Source organism: Sinohyriopsis cumingii, chromosome 16 (assembly GCF_028554795.1).
Source record: "Sinohyriopsis cumingii isolate HCF-2022 chromosome 16, ASM2855479v2, whole genome shotgun sequence".
Lineage (NCBI taxonomy): Eukaryota > Metazoa > Mollusca > Bivalvia > Unionida > Unionidae > Sinohyriopsis > Sinohyriopsis cumingii.
The window spans coordinates 55,324,302-55,348,653 of NC_142976.1; the positions used below are offsets into that span (position 1 = coordinate 55,324,302).

General features: G+C 34.8%; 1 protein-coding gene across 2 annotated transcripts in view; it reads left to right on the plus strand.

Moving 5' to 3' along the window:
* The first annotated feature begins 480 nt into the window (after positions 1 to 480).
* Positions 481 to 24,352, plus strand: part of LOC149780450 (FAD-dependent oxidoreductase domain-containing protein 1-like) — a 56,357-nt gene continuing 32,485 nt past the window's right edge. Inside the window, exons 1-4 of one of the 2 annotated variants that reach the window (XM_089937391.1) lie at positions 481 to 541; positions 7,798 to 7,934; positions 13,517 to 13,712; positions 17,297 to 17,426. In XM_089937391.1, the coding sequence (XP_089793517.1) occupies positions 7,813 to 7,934; positions 13,517 to 13,712; positions 17,297 to 17,426 (448 nt within the window). In that variant the 5' untranslated portion in view covers positions 481 to 541; positions 7,798 to 7,812. Of the gene's footprint in view, positions 542 to 971; positions 1,243 to 7,797; positions 7,935 to 13,516; positions 13,713 to 17,296; positions 17,427 to 24,352 lie in introns of those variants that run through there. The other variant, XM_089937390.1, reaches the window with a different exon arrangement.

A 24,352-nucleotide genomic window follows, 5' to 3' on the forward strand; every position in this document is an offset into this window, starting at 1 on the left:
ACATCACTACAAACTACTACAACATCGTAGCAATAAAACTGAAAAATTGTTAAAGCTACGTTAAAAATCCAACTCTCTCTCTCTCTCTCTCTCATACACACACGCACTCTCTCTCTCTCTCTCTCTCTCTCTCTCTCTCTCTCTCTCTCTCATACACACACGCACTCTCTCTCTCTCTCTCTCTCTCTCTCATACACACACGCACACACATTCTTCTAATACGATATTTGCCCCCACTAAAAGTAACTTTTTAAAAGAAAAACCAGACCAAGAGGCAGGGCCTGAAAGGAGATTAGTACGGATCTATAACCTCAATCAAAATCTTGTTTCTTAATTAAAATAATAAAGCCCTTGAGCATTTTAATGTCGGTAAAAGGTTCATGAGAGCTTATGCTAAAAAAATTTCTTTGAAATCATACCAACGTTAAATAACAGACAGACAACCACATATATACACAGATAGACAAACCTACAGCCAGGCAAGCAACATTGCAAATCTGGTAACATTCCAGAGGTATAAATGGAATATAAGAATACAATGGTAAGAACACGATAGAAGGAATGACTAACTGTATTTGTGATTAAGACGATAATTACAGTACGGGCCGAGCAATTTTTCGATTGCCGGTTTACCTTAATTCTAGCAAATTATATAGATTGAAAAAGTGTATTCATTTTATTTCTTTATATATGTCTGGGGTGGCTTGGAGTCGTTTTGTGGTGTTTCGAAGGTTTGGGGAGGCTCTGAGTAACTGGGTTGTGGTGTTTCCAAGGTTTGGGGAGGCTCTGAGTAACTGGGGTTGGGGTGTTTCGAATGTTTGGGGAGGCTCTGAGTAACTGGGGTTGGGGTGTTTCGAATGTTTGGGGAGGCTCTGAGTAACTGGGGTTGGGGTTTCTCGAAGGTTTGGGGAGGCTCGGAGTAACTGGGGTTAGGGTGTTTCGTAGTCCTACATGTAAGACATAGCACATTTTGATTTTGTTGAGGTGCCCACAACATAAATATCAGCGTCGGGTCTTACAGGTAGGACTAGGGTGTTTCGATGTTCTGAATGGAGGCGTATTTGGTTAGGCATGTGTATGACAGGGGAGATAATTTGCATAGTTTGACAGGTTTTCATATAAGAGGATAAACTTGCATGTGCAGTTTGACTACACGCGGCAAACTTCAGGATCTTCACGGGTTAGATACTTTCGTGTAATGACTATTGATCTTCAAAACCAACAGCATTAAAATCACACAAGGTAAGATAAAGATTGTGGTCAGCGGTGGTGGTCAGTCCGTTCCTGTAATTTGTAGATAAATATAGTGTAATATGTTTTCGGATCACAACTGAATTTATTTTCCAACTTGAGTTTTGACCTAGACATAAGAAATACATTTTTAGCATAGTTGTTCACTTGAGCTAAATGTAAGCTTTGTGTCTGTGAATAAAACCTGTAACGTCTAAGACATAAAGAAATAGAGCTTGTTAGTTGTGGACAACATTAATATCAAGGTCAATGTCTTAAAAATAGTACTGTTACCATAAAAAAGGTGGGTGTGTTTAATAATGTTACACTCTCAGGCATAGATAAGAAATTGAAAGTATCCTTATCATAATCATCTATAGTACAAGCCACATGGGTCATGTAGGCATTCAACACCGACTATTTCAGTAATGGGTGTCTTTTATTTTAGAAATTGATTCTACAAACCATTAAGTGGCAATTACTTAGTATTCACTTCATTTGGATTTGTAGACAACCATATTCCTTCGGAATCGGAAGTTCATTAATCAGACTCCTTGAGAGGTGCATGCGGCAAAGTCAATGCTAAAGTTGTTGTTGTTGTAGGGTTTAAAGTCATTTTCAGCACTCTATAGGCTATACTTGGCGGCCAGTATTAATGGTGGAGGAAGAACCCAGGAAAACCCTGGAAAAAACCACTGATGCACGAAAAGCTACTGGCAAGCTTTCTCACATACCCACATTGGCTGAATCCGAGACTTGAATTCATGCAGACAGGTGAGATGGCAGTGATCCGTAATGGACAGCACTTCAGACCACTCGGCCACTCGGGGCCCCGGTGTTGAAGTATATAGACATTTTGTGGACAAAATGAACTTAAAGGTGTGATCCAGTACAATCTGGATTGAACGTGATGTCACAATGAAAGCTACACATTGATTAACAAATTCTTACTACCCTCAATTGTGACGATTCCACTCAATGCACTCTTGTTTTGACCCAAGTTTAGTACATGGCCACTATTGTAAATGTCCATAGAGATAGATAATTTTCGTCTGGAAGTTTCTTGGTGACAGCTAAGGTGCAGAGCATTCAATAATCAGGATTGAATAGATTTTGGTTAAAGAAAATTAGTGTCAAATTTTGTTTATAAATGATGACATTATCAGGTCTCTGTTTATATTTGTAGTACAACTTTTTACCAACCACCTACACATTTCCTCTTAAATTGTATCGTGTGACAAAAAACAGTGAAAATAAGATCACCCCAGTTGCTTGACTGCCTAAAAGTGCTGAAGTACGTTATCATAGAATTTGCCATTAGGCAGTTTTTGTGGAATCTATCTTATAATCTTCAATGGATATTTGATGGACAAGGTACAAAATAAAGTGAATAAATGGCAATTAAAGGTATGTGCAGTCAAATTCCCCAAAATGAAACCTATAGCTGTAAAAAGTGACTTTGAGCGCATACATGAACTATGTAAGTTGTACTTTACTTTACTTAATTTATGCGCATGGTAAGTAAAAGCCCTCTTATTTTGACCCATGGCATTAAATCCTTCAGAATACTCCTTTTTTTTAAAGTATTTATTTCATCAGAACAAAACACCCATATAACCATTGGTAATTGACCTGGAATAATGTTTAAATTGCTGATGTATGCTTGGAGGCAAGTGGCCCAATAGTTCAGGAGAGCTAACGACTGAAAAAACCCCAGCACAAATAGTGCCAAGCAGTGTTGATCTCGGCCACCAGTACTGTCAGAAACAGAAAAGGTGGAGAATTATGTTTTGGTCTAAATTTCTAACCTGATTGTCACCAGTGGGACCCTAATACTGTCAACTTATTTTTTTAATCATGTCTTCATACTTAGTTGCTGATGACATCTGCAAATAGGAGATGTTCCAGACTTGTTCCCCGATTTATGTACTTTACAGATCATTTAACAGCCACTTTTGTGTCAAGTTTCTCTGTCACTTTGTATCAAATTCAGTCAGATTTGGATGTGATATGTTTGGTGTGTCTCTTAGTTACAAAAAAAGTAGTTCTGGTTTGTGGTGATTGTTTTACTTTGGACTTGAACAAACAACCACCAATCAGAATTTAACATATTTCCCTGTGTCACACACTGGAAGTGTATCCCTAATATTCAGTACAACTAGATAAGATGTAAAGCAACAGCAAAACTCTGCATCATAGTGGTTATTAAATGACCAGTAAATTATATACAATTATACATGGGGAACAATACACCTGTTTTTTTGTATCAATACTATTCATGATACATAGCCAGCGATATGATGTATATATCGATACACACATAAACTTGATGGTCTTTCCATCTCTAGAAGGTAGGTGGTGTCCTTTTATGTATGTTGACATACAAGGTGTATTTCCAATATGCAGATTATAGATAGACATATAGTTATCTTATATTTATATGCAGTTCTCATAGATGACAGGATAACAAAAATACTTTCAAACAGGTCTGCTCCAGTGACCTAAGTGGTTAGAGCATCCACCTCTGATGTGGGAGGTTGCTGGCTTAAACCCTGGCCGAGTCATACCAAAGACTTATAAAAATTTAGAAATACCGCTGAAAGGGAGATTGACTGTCATGTCATCTAACCATCTGACATTTACATCTAACTCACATTTAGCACCATTTTCAGGCTCATCAGTATCTCCATTAACACTTTCCCAGATCTAATAATCTGATATACTTCATGACTTTAAAACTATTGTCATTGTCACTATCATCAGCCAGTATCTGCTGAACAAAAACGTGTTGAACCATTCTGGGAATCAGACATTTTGGGTATTCTAGGTAGCCCGTATTTAAAGCATGTATTTGTAAAACATTCTTTATGGAATGTTCAAACTATGCCATGATGCTTATTCCAGGGCACAATGTACCACTCAGATGAACATGCCTGCTACAGCTAGCTCAGATGAATCCTCAGTTTAAAGAATAAAAAGCAAATCAAATGAATAATAAATGACTAATGAAGGTGAAAGTAACTTGTATAAGGTAAGTATAGTTTTGATTCTTCACCTGTTGTATGTATATGAAAACTGATATGGTAAAAATAATTATGCATCAAAACAGAGATTAATAATTTCACTCCTAATGTTTTGTGTACAACAGTTTTTAAATTTTGAAATAGATTCCCAAAATTATGAGATAAACTTGTTTGATAATTGACTTGTGTGGTGACTGACCCAAATGTCAACATATATTTTATGGTGTTTGAATGGACCTCAGGGTCATGTCCTGATGGTGTTTGAATGGACCTCAGTGTCATGTCCTGATGGTGTTTGAATGGACCTCAGGGTTCTGTCCTGATGGTGTCTGAAGGGCCCTCAGGGTCATGTCCTGATGGTGTTTGAATGGACCTCAGGGTCATGTCCTGATGGTGTTTGAATGGACCTCAGGGTTCTGTCCTGATGGTGTCTGAAGGGCCCTCAGGGTCATGTCCTGATGGTGTTTGAATGGACCTCAGGGTCATGTCCTGATGGTGTTATGAAGGGACCTCAGGGTCATGTCCTGATGGTGTTTTTTGTTGGATCTCAGGGTCATGTTCTGATGGTGTTTGAATGGACCTCAGGGTCATATCCTGATGGTGTTTGAATGGACCTTAGGGTCCTGTCCTGATGATGTTTGAATGGACCTCAGGGTTGTGTCCTGATGGTGTTTGAATGGACCCCAGGGTCATGTCCTTATGGTGTTTGAATGGACCTCAGGGTCATGCCCTGACAGTGTTTGAATGGACCTCAGGGTCATGTCCTGTGTGCATAGAACTTTTGCTACTGGTTACAACTTAGCTCTCACCCTATGACTACTGAAGTTAATATGCCACCAAGTATTTGTCCCTGGGTCTGTTCCTACCCTAAGGGACTGAGACCGTGGGTCATGATATTTAAGGCCCCCAATCTATTACATTATATGCACTTCCTGTGCATCTGATCATGTTTTAAGGATTTTTACATGTATTGCCTTTATCTGTTTTATATGTTGTACCTAATTTTATATCTTCAGTTTTATCATCTTGTACTGATTTTTGCATTTATTGGACGAGTTTAACTTCTTAAACTTTTGTGCAATTCATTTTGCATCTTCGAACATTACCTTTTGTTAACATTGCATAGATACATATATGTACATGCATATATGTATCTATGCAATGTTAACAAACAGTTATGTTCGAAGATGCAAAATGAATTGCACAAATAAAGAGCTTACGGGATGTACATGTATACATACACAAAAGCTTCTAATGCATACATATACACAAAAATCTTTATAGCTCTAATGGTCAGAAGAGCTTATGTCTTTTGTTGATCCAACATCTGTCCATCTGTCTGTCTGTTTGTTGTTACTACTCCAAAACTACTTGGACAATTGCCTTGAAGCTGTATATGCAGGTTCATCCCATAGTTGGTCCTAAATGAAAAGGGTGCTGCTTGGACATCCAACATGGCCACTACAGTGGCCATCTTGAAAATCTTGTTATGGCTGCTCCTCCTCAATGGATAGTCATATCAAAATCAGGTTTTCTCTAAAAGACTTGTGATCCTAAATGAAAATGGTGCCAATTTGATGTCAGATATGGTCGTAAGTGGAACCATCTTGAAAACTTCTTCTTACTATTTCTCCTGAATGGTTGGGGATATTATGATAGGGTTTTCACTTAAAGACATCTCCTGGTGTCTAGTTTGATGCTAATTGGAATAATGCCAATCTGAAGTCCAGTATAGCAGCCAGAAATCTTCTTATGGTGTCCTTTTTGGTCTTCAAGGAAAATAGTGCTATGCTTGCATACATTATGGCCACCACAGCAGCCATCTTGAAAGTCTTGTTATTGTTACTCCTGAATGGAAAGGCATGTCTTGAAAATATTGTCTCCACCCTCCACCCCACAAATGGACGGCAATATCAACATGGGATTTTCATCCATAGACTCATTACAATACCTAGTTGGTCCTAAATGAAAATGGTGCCAGACATAAATCCAATATGGCTGCCATGAGGACAATCTTTGTAATGTTGTCAGTACTGTCCCTGAATGGATGATCATTATGACATGTGGCTTTCACTGACAGACTATGAATTATGTCCACTTTATCCTAAATGAAAATGGTGCTGATCTGATATCCATTATGTATACCACAGTAGCCAATATAAATTCTTTTTCTTCGCTGAAAAGTATTACATGTAGATGGTTTGAACATTTGATAGTTAAAAAGAAGAAATGATATTGAACTCTTAGAACATCCTTTCACCCAGTAGAGTGTAAATCACTTTGAGGGACTCTTGTTTTTCATGCAACTGACATAAAGTGAGTAACCCTGGGTCATAACTCAGAAACTGTTAACATCTTCACCCTATTTCTGTTCAAAGAAATTATTTTTAATTCCATATGCCTCAAAAGTGTCTATTGCTGAATTCTGAGTTCACCTTTTAAAAGCATTTCCCTTTCATTTTTATTCTAATCTGTTTAATTCCATTCAGATAAATTTGAGAATATTCTTAAAAATAGGACTGCTGCATAAGAATGGAGTAAGAGTACAGTACTTTCCTTATTTGCTATTTATAGCAGCTGTATATGACCCATTTCCAAGAAAACAGTTTCTTCAATTGCCTCACAGATTCATTATATTTATACGCTAGTTAGTTAGTGGACCAGTCTATACTTTTACAGAAAATGATGCCATATGTTAACTTTGTTAAGCTAGACACTTTATGATGTGAGTTGTGGATGATATATGATGGAAATGTTAGATCAGATGGATCTCTTTAAACTTCAAAACATGTCATATTAGAAAAAAGGACAAATCAACTCCACTTTACAAACTTTAAACAAAAAATATGAGAGTAAAGTAATAAAGCACCTGGAACACATGATCATGCTTATTGCAGAATTCCAGTTCATGATCATTCAGTGAAAGTTAGAAACGTAGACTAGTGAAATGTGAGTATTGAATATATATATATATATATATATATATATATAACTTTTCAGTTTTATTTTGTGTTTGTATTCTGGTTCCTATCAGTCTGAATTTTGCCTTTGTGACAAGAAGTTTGATTACCAGTAGAACCAGGTTAGTACTTGCTATAACTGTGGGATGTGATATATAGATTACACTTTTTATGCCGGAATTAGTTGTTTTGCCACTTATGATAGCAACAAATACCTCTTGCAGGGTTGGCATCTATGATTATGTGAAGTAAGAACAGGCTTTTATTACAGATTCTAAGATAAACAGACTCTAATACTGCCATGGGATTATTTTCATCCAGTGTAAAAGATTCTAGGTTAATAATTAAAAATACTGTTGGTCATATATTTGGGGGTAATTAACAACAATTAGGACAGGTCTTTTCAGGTTTAAGCTTACTGTAGGATATATTTGATACTTTTGAAGAATTCTTAAATATTATCACTCTATTTCATACTTGCCTTTATACAGATTTTGGAGATCAAAACATTTAGATCAAGTCATCGACTATTCATATTTGAGAAGAAACAGAGACAATACGTTCTTGTATTCTTTTATTTACAGATTCTATCTTGAAAGATGCTGAGAACAAGTTACCAGCTATTTCGTTGTTTTAATAAAAGAGGATTGCTATGGAAACAGTCTCCTAGATACTTGACTGACGATGAGAAAAAAGACATACCTGCTGTTGGTAAATACAGGTAATTGTTGATGATTTCATTTGCTTCTTGCACTAAATATAATTGATTACAAAATTTCAAATGGGGATTCATGTTGTTCATGTGCTTTGAAGACCAACTGATAATTTCACATCATTGAATTTTCGTCTTTTTATATTTTCTTGTTTTGTATATATTTTAATGATATGTCTGTTTAAAAATACCAACAAAAGTACTTAGCAATATTTACCCACCTTGAAGAATGAAGTCTCTCAGCCCCTGTGACATTTTCTTCGTTGCCATTTGGAAGCAGAGTGTGATAGTTGCTTTAAAGAGATAACTATAAAAAATAAGCTATTCGGAAATTATAGAGCAGTTAAGAAAGTTTGACAGTAACCTGTTATGAACGACCTCTGATATGAGCGACCAACTGTCATTTCCAACCACAATCATAATACATGGATTGATTTTATTATATAAATGCAGTATCATGAGTGACCATTTGCTCAATGCTACCAGCGACCACAATATGTTGGCAAAGTATTTATTTCAACACTGCTTTCAATGAACGCATCGCAAAGCTGAGGATAACCTCCACCAACCTTTATTTAATCCGTGTAAAAAAACAGGCTGGCTACCAATATCTGAAATTTTGTAGATATGCTTTATAGTGTTTGATATTTTCTATTTTAAACCAGACTAAAGTAGATGCAGATTATTCCCTAATCTGGTTCCTTGCTTTGTATGCACCTTATTTATTCCCTAGTCTGGTTCCTTGCTTTGTATGCACCTTATTTATTGCCTAGTCTGGTTCCTTGCTTTTGTATGCACCTTATTTATTGCCTAGTCTGGTTCCTTGCTTTGTATGCACCTTATTTATTCCCTAGTCTGGCTCCTTGCTTTGTATACACCTTATTTATTCCCTAGTCTGGTTCCTTGCATTGTATGCACCTTATTTATTGCCTAGTCTGGTTCCTTGCTTTGTATGCACCTTATTTATTCCCTAGTCTGGCTCCTTGCTTTGTATACACCTTATTTATTCCCTAGACTGGTTCCTTGCATTGTATGCACCTTATTTATTCCCTAGTCTGGTTCCTTGCATCGTAATGTTCCCTGTGTTGTTTTCTGCCATTTGTATATGGGAGAACAATGCAGAAAGCATGTGAAGCAGGGAACCAGACTAATTATTCCCACACTTCACCTGTTTCCAGCCTTATTGTATGTGTAGGACCCAGCATCCCTTTGAACAACCATATTGCGAGAACAGAGACACCACTGATCTATATATAATCAATTCTTACAACAACCGTTTGATTAGTAATGAATGTTGTGATAAAAAACAACATAAAAGCAATAATAATGCCCCCAAACAAGGCTAATGTACATGTCATGAATTGCCATTGTAGTGCCAAAATTAATACAGTGGTAGCTTATATTGTTTGTCTTTAGACTTTATCCACATTGCTTGTGTATTAAACCAGCAAGAGAGAATCATTTGTGGGATTCGGTTGATAGTATTTAAGACTTGTGATGTTTTTTTCTTTTCTTTCCCCGATGTTAAGTGATTACGTCCCAATCACAAAGCTGTCATCTATTCAAGTTGGTGCAACTGGATAATCCCTGTATATCTTCTTTGAATGAAGCCGTTGACTTTTGTCTCTGAGTAAATGGTTCTGTTTCTGGATGAGATAATTGTTTCTTTTTATTTCATTAATTGTTAGATATGCAGTGAACATGTATAGATTTTCATCTTTTCCCAAAGCCCAGTCAAAACTGTTTTTATGTTCGATATTACAACTAAGCACTAATAATGTTAACGCCTAGAACCCTAATGACAATGGATGAATAACACCTGCAACTAAAGGGAGATAAATTTTAAGGCTGAAGAAAAAAGTTTGCAAAACATCAGGTTAGGTTGTTATAAATCAGAAACTATTTCATATGCTAGTACATGTTATCTTCACATATAAATGTGATTTCATGTTTAATGATAGAAGTATATCTTCATTGCTATATAATTCTGTTTTTATAGAAATGCATAGAATATTTTAGCAAGAACTATTAATAAAGATAGAATATATGTACAGTGATTGTGGTTATTTTTGTTTGACTTGTTTGGAAACTGGACTGTGGAAACTGGTCATTTTGTACAAACCTACTATGAAAGACGACCTGTCTTGAGAGACCACTTTTTGTTGACAGAAGGGGTGTCTCTCATAACAGGTTTTACTGTATTGACAAAGCAACTTGATATTTTGCCAGTGGAGTATTTCTTTTAAAAAAGTTAAGTTGCCTTTATAACTTCCTTGCTTTATTGGTTAAAAAAATAGTTTTTACTCTGGTCAGGCTTTTGTTGGTACAACATCATGAAGAATATTAATGCTTATTAAGTACTTGTCGAACTTGGACTAGACTTATATGTGAGTACATACATGCCATCCATTATGCTTTTGACATAATCATTAACATTTTATGCTGGCCTGCATATGGATTACACTTTTCTGGTACATTAAAAAATACAATTAAGTAATAAAAATTTGTTTTATCATTTTTATTATCATTTCTTTGATTCCAATCATAAATTTGAGAATTCTTATATGGATGACTGCTGCCTAAGAATAACATAAGAGTGATTTCCTTATTTGCTACATGTAGCAACTGTATATGATCCATTTCAAAGAATACAGATAGATTTCTTCAAGCATGAATATTGCCTGATAGTCATTATATTGCCAAGCTTGTTTGTTAGCAGACCAGTCTATACTCTTAAAGAAAATGGTGCCTGTTATTTAGCAAAACTTTTTATGGTGTGAGTTACGTATGTTATATAACAGAAAATGTTAAAGTGGATAGATCTGGATAGATCTTTAAAACTTCAAAATATGTCAGATCAGAAGAAAGGACATATCAACACGGCTTTACAAACTTTAAAGAAGAATAGGAGAGTAATGTAACACAGCACTTTAAGCACATGATCATTCTCATTGCAGAATTCCAGTTCACGATCATTCAACGAAAGTTATACACTTAAATTGAGTGCTGAACATAAATACTTTCTCATTATACACCACTCCCTCGATAACTCGTACCCTGATAACTTGTGAACCTGCTTATAACACAGGGTCAGGCGTGGATTCCATTTTTTTTTACCAGAAAATACCGAAAATGGTTTCCTATTTGTTGAATTTTAGGAAAATCACTATCAAAATTAGTAACTGAAACTTTTATATTTTGCTGGTTTTATTGTCAAGAATGGGAGATAGGACCTGAAAATTTTAATAAACATTGTGAAATTATCAGCTTTTAATAACAGTTGATATAATTTGTTATATGTTCTTTCCAAATGACATTCTTAGTAAACTATAAATAACAATATTCAGTGAATTTTGATCAATGAAAATATCACTTACGCCAAGTGGAGGCAGTACTTTAATAAATAAATACCATTTAAATAATTTTTTATCAAGTGAAGTTTTTGTTTTAGTTCTATCTTTATGTTCTGTTTAAGTGTAATTATCATAAATGCAATGTGTGCTCTTGTATTTAAATGTAAATTATGTCAGTCTAATGTAACAGCTATGTCCATGAGTGTTTTTCTGAGAACCTACTTAAGTGCCAGCCATGTTTTCTTATCTGACTTGTTGTATTATTACACTGAATTAAAAGCAGACCTCCTTTGTATTGTCATGTTTACTGCATTTTTTTATCAGATAAAGGAGGCTGAATAAAAGAAAAGTAAAAAGGAATGCAAATCCTACATGCTTAAGATCTATTGGCCCTGGTCATACGTTGTGTGTACTCATTTTAATTGATCAAACAAACACTGTTATAGATGTTATTGTGTATGTAATATAATTAAACTGCCTTAAATTAACTTACTCAATCATGTGATCAAACATGGCAAGGCAACTAAGAATATTTGTTAAAATAAAGAGCTTTGTTTCACAGATGTGTCACATTGTGGTAAAACAAGTTTCAGAGAAATTTTTGAATTGGCACTTTGGGATATCCTTAAGGATGATAAGAAGTGTCACAATTTGCAGTGAAATCATGGCATCAGTATTTTACTAATTTAACAATACAAAAATTGAGTTTTGACGTAGATGATTGTCTCATGAAATAAATGTCACTAGTTTATGAAAAAAGGAATCATCTTTGGTGGTGTATCAACAGTTAGTCTGGTTCCCAACTTTATAGACTCCCTGCTTCAGACTTTACTATTGCTTGTAACTCAGGGAACCAGGTCAATCAACAGAAAGCAGTGGTGTAATAAACAAATGCTTCTTTGTAAAGGTGATGGTTGTTTAATCCATTTGAAATAATGTTAACGATCTTTCAGAGGTTGTGTGTATTGAAAATAAATGTATGTCATTTATATAATAATGAACAACTTCTTAACAAAAAGTGCTTTATTGACAATTATTCTCAACATGATTATAAATTGAAGATTTATTCATTAAAAATGTACCCCCCCCCCCCCCGATGAGTAGTGGGGATGGCATTGCCTTGGTTTTTTTAGGTCCCTGGTAACTTGTGCCTTCATTTTTAGTATGGCCTGTGTACCCCATTTAGTGTGAGTTAACAAAGAAGGGTTGTATTTTGTGTTTGTAATATGGTTCTGATCTGTATGGATTTTACCCTTTGTAACAAGAATTTCGATCAACTGCAGAAATAAATGCATCTTTTTCATACATGCTTTAATTCTGGCATGTAATATATAGTTTACTATTTTTATGCCCCAGTTATGCTTTTTGCTTGGTTATTTGGTCTTACTGCATAATTGACGTGTTCACTTGCAGCATTGAATAAATTTAACAAATTGTTTGATAAAAGTGTTTCTTACAAAGATCAAGTCTCTACTAGACGACAGTGGAGGATTTCATAACTTTCTCAAACAATGAGAATGAATTCTTGGACTTTGTACAGGATGATATTAGATATTGATATTTATAGAATGCTGTGAATTAAAACAATGTGGACTTAAGAAGTAAATGTCTTTTACACATTTAATTCAGTTCATGTTTTTGCACATTTAATTCAATTTCCATTTGATCTGGTAACCGCTCCAGTGGTCTAGTGGTTAGAGAGTCTGCCTCGGATGTGGGAGGTTGCAGGTTCAAACCCCGGTCAAGTCATACCAAAGACTTGTAAAAATGGTACTAACAGCTGTCTCACTAGGTGCTCAGCATTAAGAGGTTAGTGTTAGGACTGGTTGGCTGGGTTTCAGGATAATGTGACTAGGTAGGACATGATGCTACATGTCTGCGCCATGATGTCCCAGTGCTAGACATCACTATAAAGTGCCACACTGCAGACATTGTAGCAATATGATTGAAAAAGTGTTAAAGCTATGTTAAAAATCCAAAACACACACACACTTTGATCAGGTACATGGGTTATCTGATCATTAGGTTTGATGGGTACCTGGTAGACGTTTTCTAAACTTTGACAGCTTTAGCAGCATAAGATTGGTTAAGGTCCTTTTCGTTTTCTCTCATTTCACATTTTTTAATATGATTTCGTATAAGACAAATGTTTTGCACATTTAAACTTTAAGCAAATGATATGAAAATGTCTGTAAAGTTTTTAATTGTAAAATTATACTTAATAATTATTCATGACAGGTCACCATGGAAAATGTTCAGAAAGGAAATGAAGGATTATTTTGATGGGAACATTACTTCGGTTGAGCCAGAGATTCCACTTGAGACAGAAGCACTAATTATTGGTGGAGGAGCTATAGGATCCTCAGTTGCCTACTGGCTGAAACAGCGAAATCCAAAGGGATTTAGGGTCACTGTGATAGAGAGAGATCCAGGAGTAAATTGATCTTGCAGTATATTCTTAGCAACATTAATCTTTAGTTTAGAGTTAGTGGATTGCAAATTTGTTCTTCTACTGCTTTCTTTAACGCATGAAATGCAGAAGGTCTGGATACCACAGTTGTAGTTTTCTCCCTTTACACTTCATCACCCTGGTTTGATCCTGAGGTTTGTCATATGCAGGCATACTTGATTGTCTGTACATAGATAGCATCGTTTTCTTCTGATCTTCCCCCCCCCCCAGCATCTAATAGGTAACAATATTTGCTGCTCATGTAAAACAAAGATGCTTAAGGTAGTTCACTTTTGTAAAATCAGTGTTTAGAGACTATAATTTTTAGGGAGAAAGGTATGGGATTTTTTTTACACCCCAAATATTAAGATCATCAAATAGTGTGAAAAAATATTCTTGCTCAGGATTTTTGGGAAAAAAGAATGTATTTTATCCATTATGCTAGTTGGAAAACAGAATTTTTACAGTAATAAAAATAATTCCAGTTTGAATGAAACTTCCAGGTCCCACTCCTCCAATGGCTGGTCCGTTACTGCTCAACTCGGAATAATCAGATTGATACATTATGATGTCATTGTTATGATTTTGCATATTACCTGAGTGTATCAGGTTGCAATGAATTCTGGGAGAGTTTGTAGTTAAATTGACTTGGTTGGATTATCTTGTTAAATAATGAAACTGACTTGTGCAATGTTAATAATTACACTTACAGTCCTGTGAAAGACATGATAAAGTCTTCAGATACTAGATGCAGTTTTAAGAAATCATTAGCGATTTGTGACCTGCCATATATTGGTCATGCAGGCTTTCTGTTGCAGAAAGTAATGCGATGTCAATAACTGTGTCATACTGGACAAATTAACTGACCAACAACCCATTTCTTTATGTATTGATGTAACCATCAACCTATCCATATTTTATGAGTTTCCAAAATACTTAATTAGCTTATGTTTTATGGGCAGTTAGTGAGTACAATATTTTTCCCTTGAATTTGGTATAGATATTTAACTTGTAGCCAAAGAAAATGCATACCAGCCTATAATTTTCTTTTGTCATTTTGGATTGTATATATCTTTAATGATGTAAAAATATGCATTTTTCAGAAAATTAAATATTGAAACATTTCTCATGTGATAATCCTTAATTGCTAACAGACATAGATTTCCCATTATGTAATTTGCTTTGTTTCAGGTAGCCCTAGTTTTCTTTAATTTGTCCAACTTTTTGTCAGACTTTTATATTTTCCTTCCTTTGTCCCAATGGCCCTACTATCCCGTCTTTTCAGATTTTATGCTGACATATGATGAAACTGTTATTTTACAAAACCAGTTGTTGAGAGCTTCTATTTTGCCTCACTGAACTTTTTGGGCAAAAGAATAGATGTGTACGTAAGAATATTGAAGAAACCTGAATTAAAGAGACAGCATAAGATTATGCTTTTGTTTATTTTGGCAAGTCAAGTAAAGGTTTTATTTCTTCATTAATTTAAATAAATTGCGTTCTTTATCAAATATCCCAGACGAGGTGTGCTTGTGGGATGGTCAGTTATCATTCCATTGTCTGCCCATCCATTAGCAAATGTTCTTGTTGGCACTATTCCTCAGCTGCTTGAAGGATCACCATGAAACTTGATACTCACATTCATCCTGTGTCCATTTGGTCCTAATGAAAATGGTACTGCTTGGAAATCCAATTTGGCCACCACATATCAAGATAGGGTTTTCACTAACAGGCTTTTTATGTAGTCTAGCTGGTCCTAAATGAAAATGGATCTGGTCTGATTTCCAATATGACCACCACCCTGGCCATCTTGAAAATATTGTTATTGCTAATCCTCCTGAACAAAAAGTAATATTGTCAGGGGGTTTTCACCAGAAGCCTTCTTATGTTGTCTAGATGATCCTAAGTGAAAATGGTGCCACTTGCAAATCCTGTATGGCCACTAAAGTGGCCATCTTGAAAATCATGTTATTGCGACTACTCCTGAAAGGATGATCATATTAGCATGGGGTTTTTACAGAACAAATTCTTAATGATGTCTTTTTGATCCTAAATAAAAATGGTGCCACTCACTTTAACTTGTAACTTGAAATTCTCATTATCACTACTTGTCATGAATGAATGGTCATATCAGGATGAGAATTTTGAGGTTGAGGTCGAGTTTGGATGCTCAGCATCCCCAATTCCTGTTAGTTATTCTCCAAGAAGACTTACCCAATCACATCACTTAATTAGTATCTCGGTCAGCTAAAAAACTAACAACACCTGTCGGAACCAAGGGGAGGTAATGGACAAAAGTTATTGCCCTTTTTCTATTTGAGATAGAAAAAGAGTTTTCATCTTTGAGTAGGGCTGGATTCACAAGCAGGCTAATATTTATTATGTAATGTGATTGGGTAAGTATTCTCTGAGATACATAATTTACTTAAAATTTGCTATATATGTACCATGTTTTCCAATGTATTATTAGACTGGGTCTCCGCTGTAGGGTATACATTATACAGAGACAGATGCATCTGAACCATTCAAGGCATGCACTTTTTTAGGTTATTTGAACTCTTTGAATGGTGAAGGGAAGATAAATAATTGTTTACATGGTTAGGGTTTTACAGCACATAAGCACATGAATGAGTCTTTATTTATGTTTTGAGGCAATCTGAGTAATTTGCTTTGCATGCAAACTATGGTGGCAACCTTTCTAATTGTAGGATTCAACACATAGATTTTTCCAACGTGACTGGAACACATTAACTGTGCTGTGAAAGTTTCTTTTTTGCAGGGAAAAAGTGTATGCTTATGAATGCTACCAATGGCAGCTTAAAATGCAAACTAACTTTTACAGACTTGTAACGTACTGAAAAGTAAATGTGCTTCATCATTCGTTACGTAATTATGCTATGTTTTTCCACTGAATTCTGACCAATATGACCTGTTACAAAATTATTGAAAATTTTTAAGCTGTGTATGTGCATATCTTCAATGGAAGCACATGTATTGTGAATTCAATGTATATGATGAGGTTCAGGGGTGAGTACTCAGTGTTGGTAGTCCATCTTATACATTAGACATTTATAAATAAACAGGATTCACCTATATGTACCAATTCATGGTTCTCTAAATAAAGTAAACTATTATATATGTCTTCTCTGTTTTCACTACATGTGTATTTCTCATTTAATATGCATCAATTTAAGATGGTAACTGTGCTGATGAAGGATGTATTTTACTGCCTGCATTTATTACCTATCCCCCCCCAATTGTTTTGGGGTACATTTTCTTCAGCTAACTGACCTGGTTGCTTATAACACAGTTATGTCTATAATGCAGTCAGGTTCTATGGCTCCCAACTACCGTGTTATAGCGGGGTCACACTGTATGTATACAACTTTAATAATCATGTGCTTGTCTGGAAAATTAATAAAGCAACAAAATATTTAACTTGTGAGCAAACAGCAAAATGATTTTATCTCAAAAACACATATTTTTGTTGTTGTGAAAACAGTGATTCAAAAATATTAGGATTCCCAGTCTTTAAATGTTGGTTAATTGTCAGTTTTCATTTTTTTCAGTATACACAGGCCTCCAGTATGTTGGCTGTTGGTGGAATTCGGCACCAGTTCTCAGTATCAGAAAATGTCCAGTTGTCCATGTTTACATCAGACTTTCTCAGAAACATCAAAGAATATCTTAGTGTATTAGGTAATTGTAGTCCTTGTACATCTAAGTGTCCCAACTAGGCATATACAGAGGGTTAGGTTGCCCTGACTCCAGAATTTACTATTTTTGGGCAGAATATAAATGGGTTAACTGGGGAAGAGGAGTGGGTAGCCACATATGGTTCCTGGAAGAACAAAATCGGCTTTACTTTCCTGAAGTGTTGAAGTAGAATTTCATCGCTCTGCCAGTAATAATGTTTTAAATAATTTCTTGCAATTGATTCCTTCCTGTGCCTGTTTAATGTCTTGAATGTGAAAAATATGCAACTTTATTTAAATAACTTCCATATTTCTTTTTTTATAAATGAGCATAGACACAGAATACAGCAGCAAGCCAATTTCTAAGTTATGTTATTTACTAAATGATTTGAAAAGAAAAACATAGACTCCAGATCTACATGCATCATGCATTGGTAGATACAAGTTTAGACCGATTTCATTTGGGTGCGTTACGGATCACTGCCATCTCACCTCTGTCTGCGGCAGTTCGAGTCTAGGATTCAGCCAATGTGGGTATGTAAGAAAGCTTGCCAGTAGCTTCTCGTGGGTCGGTGGTTCTTTCCGGGGTTTTCCCGGGTTCTTCCTCCACCATTAATACTGGCCGCCATGTATAGCCTATCGTGTGCTGAAAAATGGCGTTAATCCCCAAAACAACAACAAAACAACAAAAAAAAATCATTTGGGTGCACATAATACATGTAAAGTTATACCTTTCAACAGCAGTCAATGATGTGAAAAGGCAAAACTGGTCTTAGTGTACAGGTTACCTCTTTTCACAGGTTCACCTTTCAAAATTGTTTTTTTAAGAAATGCCATGTGCTAAATATCAGTTTTTGTTATTATTAATAATAATATTATTATTATCGTTAAAATATCAGGATTGTTTATGTGAACTATTCAACAAATATCTAAAATTCATGTTTATGTTCTCTCCAAAATTTATGTTCTTCAAAAATTTACTATATCCTCCTCACTTTAGTCCATCCTGTAAATAAAATCATCACTGATTTATTGAACTTAGTTTGCTTTGAGCACCATGATAAAACAGCAATTTTGCTACTGAATGACAGCTTATGTCTGTTTGACAGATGATTGACTCATTGGCCTGCTGAACTGCATTAGTTACACATGGAAATATCTACTAAGCAAGTTGCTCAACTTTCCGAGATCAAAAGCAGGCTACTTATGTGAGAAACCTGTGATGAATCAAAAGAAGCTGTATATGGCTATTCTTTGAGATTTCATCTGACTTTAGAGACAAAATTGAATATTTAAACGTTATGAATATTTGATTTAATTTAAATTTGATTTAATTGCTTGTAATTTTTATTTACAAAAATATTTTTAATTTCATTACATGTCAATGAAATGAAATTTTGTGTACTAGGAACCCAATAATTTTTTTCAGAAAATAGTTTGACTTGACTCTTCAGTTGTAAACACCTAAAGCTGACCTAGTTCTCAACCTTGATTTAGAATTCAGTGAGAGAAGTAAACAACTTTTCATTTTATTTTTTATTCTTGGCGTAAAATGATTGTTGTTTTAAATCAAGGTCATACTGGGGCAGTGTGATTTTTTAAAATGTAAACAGCCTCCGTTTCACAATTCTGGGCTTTCTGAAATTGTGCATTAGTTAGTTTGAATAGTGATTCTTAGAGAGAGAGATCTCAGTCTGGGCTTTTTCTTTACACTGGAAAGTGTGCATTTGTGACCAGTTTGGGAATTCACATTTTAATTTTTTTGTCGAATTATTGGATTCTAATAGATTAATTCTTTTTCCTGAAATATTTGAGTGCTCATACAGAACTCTTGGACAAAGACATTTATTTAAATTTTATTTGGAAATTCAAACACCAAAGTATTATTGACTGTGGAATCACAAAGGACTCAACTCAAAACATCAGCATTATACAGACTATATTATACGTCATCGCCTTCCATTTTGGATTTTTTGTTGGGACTGAAACTTGAATTCATTAGAACATTTCATTATTAGAACTTCTAAAATTTTATTCTTGGATTATTTTTGGATTTGATTATTAAAACCGTAAGTTCTTATTTTTCATTTTTACATTGTTTTATATCAGGGAAATAAACTATTTGTAAAATTTTTCAAAGTTTGTAGTTTTCACTCTTTCTTTTGTTACTGTTTATTCGAGCTGAAACACATAAGAAATGACTTCTGACCCTAACAAAAGTGGTTTAACTTGTAACTCTTCTCAAAGACAAAAGTTCCTTAAGATTTTTCATAGGCAAATAGATGAAGATAATGAATTATACCTACCACACTGACACAAAAGGTGACTTTTTTCTTCAATGTTAACACAAGTACTTTTCTCACCATCCAGTCAACATTACTTTGACCCTCTACCCTAATGATAAAATTGCATTTCTTCCGAATTTGACCTATATACACCTTTGAGTTTACATGACTGGAGTTCAAACAAGATAAGAAATGTGTATACATTGATTCACAATGCTTTCCTCTTGAAGCAAAAGTTTAGTTTGCATAAATTGATTGGTCACTATAGATACACACCATTGACTGGCAGGGAGAAACCATTGTTTGGTTAGGAAACACCTAGTCTGCTGTCTGTAGAAGGCAGGTGACCATTACCTAAAAGACATTTGTATTGGAAATTTGCCTGAGGAAAGTTAGAATGGCTGTTTTGAACAGGTAACCACTAAGTACAGGTGATTTTTAGGATAAGTTTACATCCGCAAAACAAACCAGATGTGAAAGCCAGGAGGAATTCTTAATTCCTGCATGTTTGTCTGACAGGGAAATATACAACAAAGGATTAATAGAAGAAGTAAAGAAGAAAAAAAAAAGAAATGGTCTTAAAATGGGCAAAACTAAAAATCTGTTTTTATGTTGCCTTCGGCCCAACAAAGTTGCATTACACGAATCAAAGAAAGGAGTATGCTTGTCACACAGGGAACCTAATTCCAATGTGTGGGTTTATGTGGGTGTGCTTTCTACAGAATATTTTCTCGATAAATTCTTGACATTAAATCTCAGCATAATTAGCACAAAATGACATTGTATTAAAATATGTTCCTGTAACCTGTATAAACTTACTGACATTGAACTAATATATATTCCGGTCGTCTGTATATACATATTGACATTGTACTAATATATATTCCGGTCATCTGTATGTACATATTGACATTGTACTAAAATATATTCGTGTCGCCTGTGTATACATATTGACATTGTACTAAAATATGTTTGTGTCACCTGTATATACATATTGACATTGTACTAAAATATGTTCATGTCACCTGTTTGTAAACATACTGAGATAGTATTAAAATATGTTCCTGTCATATGTATATACATACTGACATTGTACTAAAATATCTTCCTGTCATATGTATATACATATTGACATTGTACTAAAATATCTTCCTGTCATCTGTATATACATACTGACATTGTACTAAAATATCTTCCTGTCATCTGTATATACATATTGACATTGTACTAAAATATCTTCCTGTCATATGTATATACATATTGACATTGTACTAAAATATCTTCCTGTCATCTGTATATACATACTGACATTGTACTAAAATATCTTCCTGTCATCTGTATATACATACTGACATTGTACTAAAATATCTTCCTGTCATATGTATATACATATTGACATTGTACTAAAATATCTTCCTGTCATCTGTATATACATACTGACATTGTACTAAAATATCTTCCTGTCATCTGTATATACATATTGACATTGTACTAAAATATCTTCCTGTCATATGTATATACATACTGACATTGTACTAAAATATCTTCCTGTCATCTGTATATACATACTGACATTGTACTAAAATATCTTTCTGTCATTTGTATATACATATTGACATTGTACTAAAATATCTTCCTGTCATCTGTATATACATACTGACATTGTACTAAAATATCTTCATGTCATCTGTATATACATATTGACATTGTACTAAAATACCTTCCTGTCATCTGTATATACATACTGACATTGTACTAAAATATCTTCCTGTCATCTGTATATACATATTGACATTGTACTAAAATATCTTCCTGTCATCTGTTTATACATACTGACATTGTACTAAAATATTTTCCTGTCATCTGTATATACATACTGACATTGTACTAAAATATCTTCCTGTCATCTGTATATACATACTGACATTGCACTAAAATATCTTCCTGTCATATGTATATATATTTTGACATTGTACTAAAATATCTTCCTGTCATCTGTATATACATACTGACATTGTACTAAAATATCTTCCTGTCATCTGTATATACATATTGACATTGTACTAAAATATCTTCCTGTCATCTGTTTATACATACTGACATTGTACTAAAATATTTTCCTGTCATCTGTATATACATACTGACATTGTACTAAAATATCTTCCTGTCATCTGTATATACATATTGACATTGTACTAAAATATCTAACTGTCATCTGTATATACATATTGACATTGTACTAAAATATCTTCCTGTCATCTGTATATACATACTGACATTGTACTAAAATATCTTCCTGTCATTTGTATATACATATTGACATTGTACTAAAATATTTTCCTGTCATCTGTATATACATATTGACATTGTACTAAAATATCTTCCTGTCATCTGTATATACATACTGACATTGTACTAAAATATCTTCCTGTCATCTGTATATACATACTGACATTGTACTAGAATATATTCCCATCTCATTTATGTACATATTGGAGGAGTTTGCTCTCTTTGAGGTAAAATCCTCATTTTTGATGTTCAGTCTCTCTTCCAAAATGGTCACAATTCTTCCATGTTCATGGGTACCTGGCTAAAAAAATTGTATGCTAATATCATATACTGGTAACTACCAGTATTAAAACCTCCGTCTCCTGATTTGGTTAGTTAGTGATGTCATTTGGACAACAGTGACACCATTCCCTATGGTGGTTGATAGTTATCTATGGTCTTATGATGACAGGAAGTGTAATACTTTAGTCTCTGAACACTCACAGGTTGCATGCTGGAATTGAGACAGTTGTGCTAATGGGAATTTTTGATCAATGAAGGATGTTTGCACTTACTAAGCATGTGCATGCATAACATAGAAGAAATGCATTAGAAACTTGCTATTTATGATACAGATGTAGATTAGACTATTGTGTCTTTGGTTCAGATTATTGTTAAAATAACTTGATTATACAGATTAACAGTTTACTAATTGTGTATTTCAAAATTCCTTTTTGTGATTGGAAGGCAATATTTTCCTTATGACTTTTCAATGACCCAAATGATTTTTGGTTCAACCGCTCTGGTGGTCTAGTGGTTAGAGGGTGCTCCTCAGATGCAGGAGGTCACGGGATGGAACCCCAGCTGAGTCATAACAAAGACTTTAAAAAATGGTACTAGCAGCTGCCACGCTTGGTGCTCAGCATTAAGAGATTAGTGTTAGGACTGGTCGGCCTGGTGTCAGAATAATGTGACTGGGTGGGACATCATGCTACATGTCTGCAGTATGATGTCCATGTGCTAGACATCACTATAAACTGTCACACTGCAGACATCATAGTGATATGATTGAAAAAATTGTTAAAGCTTCATTAAAATCCAAATCGAACACACATTTTTGGTTTCATACATAAAGCCCTAATTAAGAGTGATATCTGTTTTGTAATAAATTGCACTTTGTCTCCAATCAGGATGCCATTTTAAAAATGCTGTTCTCCATTGATATGTGTAAGCAAATATGGGTAACCTTATTCTTTGTTAGCATCTGTCTGCTATTTGTAGGTGAAGTATGTTGGTAAATATGGGTAACATTGTCCTTTATTAACAGGTGTCCAGTGTAGAGGTGTAATACATTGTTAAATATGGATAAGTGTCCATTATGTAGCAGTGAAATATGTCAGTCAATATGTGTAATATTGTCGTTATGTTTACAAGTACCTGTGGTGTGGAGATGTTTACAAGTACCTGTGGTGTGGAGATGTTTACAAGTACCTGTGGTGTGGAGATGTTTACAAGTACCTCTTGTGTGGAGATGTTTACAAGTACCTGTGGTGTGGAGATGTTTACAAGTACCTGTTGTGTGGAGATGTTTACAAGTACCTGTGGTGTGGAGATGTTTCATAGGACATTTTTATTTGTTGAGTATAAAATCATAGTAAAATGCCAGACTTGTTCTTGTGCAGAAAACACATTTTTAGGTTACTGGTCATAGACCAATAGAACTTAAGGGATTTTCTGCCATCAGTCTTCAGGCATCTGTCATCAGGCATCTGTCTTCAGTCATCTTTCATCAGTCCATCCATTAGCACATATATGTTATTGTTACTCCTCTGATGCTCAGACAGCCAATATGGTTGCCACGACACCCGTGTTGCAAATCTTGTTATAGTTACTCCCCCTGAATGGATAGTTGTGTCAACATGGAGTTTTCACAAAAGAATACATCTTTTTGATGTCTAGTTAGTCCAAAAGTAAGATGATGCTGATCTGACAACCAATATGGCCACTATGGCAACCATCTGTCACTGCTTATCCAGAATAGAGAGTGACATGGGGTTTGTATGAGAAGACTTCTAGTTATTCCTAAAAGAAAATGATGAGTCTGATGTCTGATATGGCTGCCACAGTGACCAGCATGAGAATCTTGATATTCTGACTCCTTTAGAATGGGTGGTCATCTCAATATTGGGTTTTCACTGAAAGACTTCTTATAATATCTAGCTGTCCTAATTGAAAATGTTGCTGATCTGATGTATAATATGGCTGCCACATTGACTATCTTGATGACTGCCACATTGACTATCTTGATGGCTGCCACATTGACTATCTTGATGGCTGCCACATTGACTATTTTGATGACTGCCACATTGACTATCTT